Source organism: Cavia porcellus, unplaced genomic scaffold (genome assembly GCF_034190915.1).
Source record: "Cavia porcellus strain 051 isolate PalLab524CR breed Dunkin Hartley unplaced genomic scaffold, mCavPor4.1 scaffold_17, whole genome shotgun sequence".
Classification (NCBI taxonomy): Eukaryota; Metazoa; Chordata; class Mammalia; order Rodentia; family Caviidae; genus Cavia; species Cavia porcellus.
The window spans coordinates 66928988-66934987 of NW_026947500.1; the positions used below are offsets into that span (position 1 = coordinate 66928988).

The following is a 6000-nucleotide window of genomic DNA, read 5'->3' on the forward strand; positions in this document are numbered from 1 at the left end:
AGGCCCAGCTACATTGGCCAGGCTGGCCTTGAACTCCGGGGTTTCAAGTGACCCACCTGCCCAAAACTCCAAGTAGCCAGGACTACGGGTGTGCACCACTACACCCGGGGACACAATGTGGGGCCCTGGTTCCAGGACAACCGCCCCTAAGATTGGCCGAATTCACAAGTGCTTAAGTCCCTTACATAAAATGGCACCGTCTGTGTGACTCCGCACACACACCGGAGACCACATGTGAGATCCTATGCATATAAATATCGCGTGAGTAGGTGTCATGCTGCGCTGCTGGGCAATGATAACCAGAAAAAGTACACAGTCGGTACAGATGCCGTTTTCTTTTCTAAATGTCTTCTTCTTGTGGGGAGAGGAACGAGACAGGGCTCCACCGTGTAGTTCACACTGGCCTTACAATGACTATGCAGCCCAGGATGGCCTGGAACTCATGGTGACCCTCTCGCCTCCGCCTCCCTAGTGCTGGGGAAAGAGGGGTGCGACAGGACGCCCGGGTCTTTTCTGGGTATTTCCAACCACCTATTGGTTGAATACATGAACTCAGAACCTCTGATTACAGCGGGAGCCGCTGGAAGCCTCTGTATTCTGAGACACACACAGCCTGGAAGGCAGGCATGGTAGTCCACGTCTTGTAATCCCAGGACGCAGGGAGGCTGAGGCAGTAAGATTATAAAGTTGAGCCGGATGTGAGACTCCGCAAGACCCTTTCTCAAAAACAAATAAAGGAGCTGGAGATGTAGCTCCCTGGAGAGGTCCTAACTTCAGTCTCCAGTACAAAATCCACACGGAGGAGGGCAATAAGCAGGCTGCAGGGCAATCATCCATGTTGATTCAGGGGAGAGGGCCTGGTTCCTTCCCCGAGAAACAAAACTGAGTGGTGCGGTCCAGCGGTAGACCATTAGCAGCGCAGGCCCTGGGGTCCACCCAGCACGCTGAGGGAGTGCTGGGACCCAACACACCCAGCAGACCTTTTTCTTCTTGGTACTGGAAACAGAACTCACAGCCTCACACCTGCCAGGCAGGCACTGTGCTGGTGAGCCGCATCCCCGCTGTCGGACCTTTAGAGATCAGTGACAATCTCTGCTCTTGGACTGGCTTCCCATTAATACCCAACTCCACAACTCGGCCTCTCTCTCTGTTTGGGGTTTTTGGCGGGGAGTGGAGACTGCTGTTGTTCTTACTACGGAGTTCAGGCTGGCCTGGAACTCACTATAATCCTCCTGCCTTGGCCTTTCAAGTGCCGCAACTACAGGCCTGGGTGACCATGCCTGGCTGCAGGCCTTTCATGGAGCCAATCACGACTCCTATTATGAATACACTGCTGTTTTTAAAGACATTTCACGGGGCTGGGGATTTAGCTCAGCGGCATAAGCGCCTGCCTTGGAAGCAGGCAGTCGTGAGTTCGATCCCTGGTACCGATAAAAAGGAAAAAGAAAATAAATAAAGACATTTCATTAGTGTATGCTTGTAGTACATTCATCCTGGGGAACTGGCACGTGGATATGACCCGCAGTAACCCTTCCTACCCCCCCTTCTTTCCTGCTTCCCCTAACGCTGAATAAACCGTTATCTCTGATTTATGATACTTTCTTCTTGATTCAGTTTTCCAGCATAATTAGCCGAATGGAAATAATAAGCCTTGTTTGGTCCTGAGGGCCTAAGAGTCAGGCCATAGGATTGTTTTTTTTTTTTTCTTTCCTTTCTTCTCTTTTGTCTTTTTGAGACAGGGTCTCACTATGTCATTTAGACTCCACTTGAGCTCATTTTGTAACCCAGACTGGTCTCAAACTTACAATGATCCTCCTGCCTCAGCCTCCAGAGTGCTGAGATTGTAGCCGTGCACCACCATGCCTAGAGTATAGGTTTCTAATTCTGCAGCGTAATCCATCCCTCCTAGTCAACCTTTCTGTCATCCTTTCTACTCAAAAAATAAAAACATTTTTTATTTTATTTTTATTTTTTGGAGAACTGGGGATCAAACTCAAGGCCTTCACAATGAGCTACATCCCAGGCCGTATTTTTTGTATTGAGACAGTCTTGTTAAATTGCTAAATTCCCCAAACTGAGTTTCAACTTATAAGCCTTCTGCCTCAGCCTCCCAGAATGCTAGGATTATACATGCACCCATCAAGCTCAGCCTGACAGAGTATTTAAAGGAATGCAATCTGGTAACAAAAATTAAGAGAACAAATGGAATCAGGTTAGGTTCCCTCCCATGTCTACCATCTGAGACAAGCACAGGATGGGGAACAATTTGTGAGCCGGCCTCCACTGATGCCCTGCCTTCTGAGACAGCGCAATCCTCTCCCAAAATAATAGAGGCAACTATACTCTGTGGAAAAGCCACAGAGTATAACTCCTGAGACTTCTGCCTTGTTGTTTCTTGGATCATTCAGTCTGTGGGGAAGTAGTCGCCATGCTGTTAGGGTTTCTCCAGCAGCCCCACACAGAGGTCCATATGGTGAGAAACCACAGCCAGCCTCTATCTGCCAGACGCTGGAGTCTGAGTCACTCTGCAGGCGGGTAGCAGCACCAGGCAAGCTTTCAGATGACAGTCTCAACTGATACCCTAAATGCCACCCAAGCCAGACTTCACTCGGCTGCACCAACTGTGCGTTCCTACCGCAATAAACTGGTTGAGACAACAATCGCTGCTATAAAGACAGGTAGCATTTCAGACCTTTGCATGAAGGCCTGATTATTTTGTCTGCCCTGTTGTTCTTCTGCCTCCACCTCCGCCTCTCAGCGCTAGAAATAAAGCCTCCTTTCTCAATTATAAAGTAACCAGATGCCAAGCATTGTGGCACACACCTATAATTTTAGTACTGAGAGGCTGAAGCAGGACTGCAAGCATGTATGACGCCCAGGCAATCTTGCAACACCTTGTCTCAAAATTTAAAATGGCAATGATGATGATGATGTTGACTGCTGATGTAGCTTAGTGGTAAGGTCCTGCATTTGAAGCCTAGCACCAAAAAAACGGCACCTGGGCTGAAAAGCTGGGTGAGTCAATATTACATTTGCTTCATCTTCCAGGCCTTACCTCTGAAGGAGAGTCATCGGGAATGTGACTTAAATGCCTGTGAATGTAATAATGGTCTGCCACTGCTCCTTTTAGAGGGTGGGAAAAGAGGCAGCTAGGTATGGAACCCAGGGCCTCTCACACGCTAGGGCCAGGCAAATGTTCTACCACTGACATACCCCACAGCCCTGGTCTACTTTCTAAAAAAGAAAGGCGAATATCACAAAGCTACTTGTTGTTTTCAGTTTATCAAGATAGAGAAAAAACTGGGGCTGGGGATTTAGCTCAGCGGCATAAGCACCTGCCTTGCAAGCAGGCAGTCGTGAGTTCGATCCCCGGTACCGTTAAAAAGTTAAAAAAAAAAAAAAAAAGATTGAGAAAAAACTAATGGTTACCTTATCAGCTTGGCTACCTGAATGGCCACCAAACTAAGAATTACAGCTTATGGGGCCTGGAGCTGAAACTCAGGCGTGGCCATTAATTCATTTTCCTCATCTATAAAAAAAGTAAGTGCCCTATTATTAAGCTATCCTACAACATCCAATCATTCATCTTCTGGTTTCTTCAGCAGTCCATCCCTCAATACACAGAACTATCTTTAGTTCTTGGAAGGACATAACAGAGAATTACATCTCAGTTCTGGAGATGTCAGAAACAGTCCTAGTGACTTTAACTGCAATCAGGATAGGAAGGTTCCAGCCTGGAGGCTTCGCCTTGTCACTACTGGTGTCTGGGCTGGGTTTTGTTTGTTTTTGTTTTTCTTTTTTGGTGATAGGGTTTCACTTGCAGTTCAAATTGGCCTTGAACTTTGTAGCCGAGGCTAGAAACTCGTAGCCATCTTCCTGCCTCAGCCTCCCGAGTGCTGGGATGACAGGAGTGGGCCACTACGTTGGGCACTACTGACTTGTTTGGGACCAAAGGCGCTGGGGCTGTCCTTTGCATAGCAGCATTTTGAGCAACTAGCCACTAGATGTCAGCAGTGGCCCCGACTCCTAGATAAGACTACCACACAGGCCTCCAGAAGATGCCAAACGTCTCCTGGGGTGGAGACTTCTCCCTCGTTGAGAACCCTGGGCAGGGAGCCCGCTTGAATAACTAGGTTCTTGGCAAGCTCCAGATCCGGGGGCCAGGACAGGAAGAACATAAAAGAGCCTACAGAAGAGCCGAAGGCTCAGGTCCTACTCCCAGCCTTGAACGTTCCGGGTAGAACGTAGGTAACCCAGCAACCAGTACGTTCCAGCCTAAAATACCCAGCCGAGTACAGGGGGCAGTGTACAATGCTGGCGGAGAAGCGCATTGGTCGCGGCCGAGGCGAATCCCAGGCGGCCTTGGCAATTCACTCCAAGCTGACTTACAAACATCTGGGCGGGGAAGCGGGTGGAGGGTTCTCTTTGATCTCTATCACCCACCTTCCTCCTTCCTTACGCCCCACTGCCTCACTGGCGGATCCTCCGCCGGGCCCGCCCGGTCCACCTTAATCTCCCCACCCCTACGCTTAGGTCTCTCTTCGCAGAGATCGTGTAACTGCAGCCCGTCCGCGTTGATTTACTCACAAAGGGCTCCCCGCCTAGAAACTACTCCAGGACAATTCTTGTCAACATCACCAGAGCCTTTAGTGCACCTGACTCGACAAATGCGACAGCGGCCGCGAGAACCGAGGCCGTCGAAGCAGGTCGCCCTCGCCCCGATTCAGGCGCGGTCCCTACGGCCCCGAGGCTCCCCCGTTCCGCTCAAACCCTCACGGGTTCGCGGATCCTCCGGGACGGGCGCCTCTGTCTCAGCTCGGGGGCACGAGGAGCTGCGCATCCCGCAGCGAAGCCGCGCGGGGGAGGCCGGGGCGGTGGAGACTGCAGAGGAGCCCGCTGCATGATCTCAGACGCGAGGCCAGGCCTGAAAAACAACGGCTCGCGGCGTCCGCGCCCGAGAAACCCCGGCCGGGGACGGAGGTGCTGGTAGGCGAGGTGACCTCAGCGTCGAGACCCTCTGGGGCCTACGGCCACAGGCGATAGAAGCCAAAGTTTCAGGGGACCGGGAGCCGGACACCAAGCTATGAGCGCAGCGGGCCGAGGCGCCCGATGTGAGGGGCGCAACCTGGCGGCGACGGGCCCACGCGGCGCCATTTTGTGACCGCAGAGGGCAGTGACCCGCGCGCCGGGGCGATGTGAGCCAGCCCTGCACAGCCCCGGCACGTCCCTGTCCTGACCCTCCACCCCAAGCGCCCCCCACCCTGTGGGCCCACCTGTGTAGCTCATGACGGCGGCGGCGGCGACACTGCACCCGCAGACCCTGACAGCAGCTCTCCGCGTCCAACGCCGCTATAGCGGCAACAATCCTCAGCCCCTTCTACACACACATAGTCTCAACCCCGCCTCTCGACCGCATTGGTTTCCTCCGGTCACGGACTTCATGCCCATTGGATTACCTCCCTGTCTATCTTACTATTTCCTCGTACTAGTGGCCGAATATTCTGCCAGTCTTATTAGAGCCCCGCGCTACACCCGCCTTCCGTTATCCTCAACCCACGTTGATTGGTCAAAATGAGGCAGCGCAGAGGTGGACTCTCGCAGGTTCGAAGGGGCGGAGCTATGCACTTGGGGAAGGCCCAAGACCCAAGAGTGGCTGAGAGATAGGTGTGCCTGCATCCTAGAGACCCGCCAGAGGGAATTGACACAACAACGCAGGGGATTGTTCAGATTCCTAGCGGTGCCACAGAAATGCTGAGTAGGCCAGGCGTGGTGGCGCACGCCTGTCATCCCTGTCATCCGAGCACTCAGGAGGCCGAGGCAGGAGGATCACCGTGAGTTCGAGGCCAGCTTGGGCTACACAGCAAATTCAAAAGACATCACTGTGGTACAAGATGCACTACATACATTTGCTTATCACTGTGTTGCATACTGAATAATGTACATATCTGTAGGGACTGCTTGCCTGGCATGTATGAGTCCCTGAATTTGATTCCTAGCACT

General features: G+C 52.1%; 1 protein-coding gene across 3 annotated transcripts in view; it reads right to left on the reverse strand.

Moving 5' to 3' along the window:
• Akap8l (A-kinase anchoring protein 8 like) overlaps positions 1-5432 on the reverse strand; it is a 31205-nt gene extending 25773 nt beyond the window's left edge. For 2 of the 3 annotated variants that reach the window (XM_013157067.3, XM_003461810.4), the window contains exon 1: positions 5274-5430. In XM_013157067.3, the coding sequence (XP_013012521.2) occupies positions 5274-5286 (13 nt within the window). In that variant the 5' untranslated portion in view covers positions 5287-5430. Of the gene's footprint in view, positions 1-5273 lie in introns of all 3 variants that reach the window. The other variant, XM_063228551.1, reaches the window with a different exon arrangement.
• Positions 5433-6000: the final 568 nt, after the last annotated feature.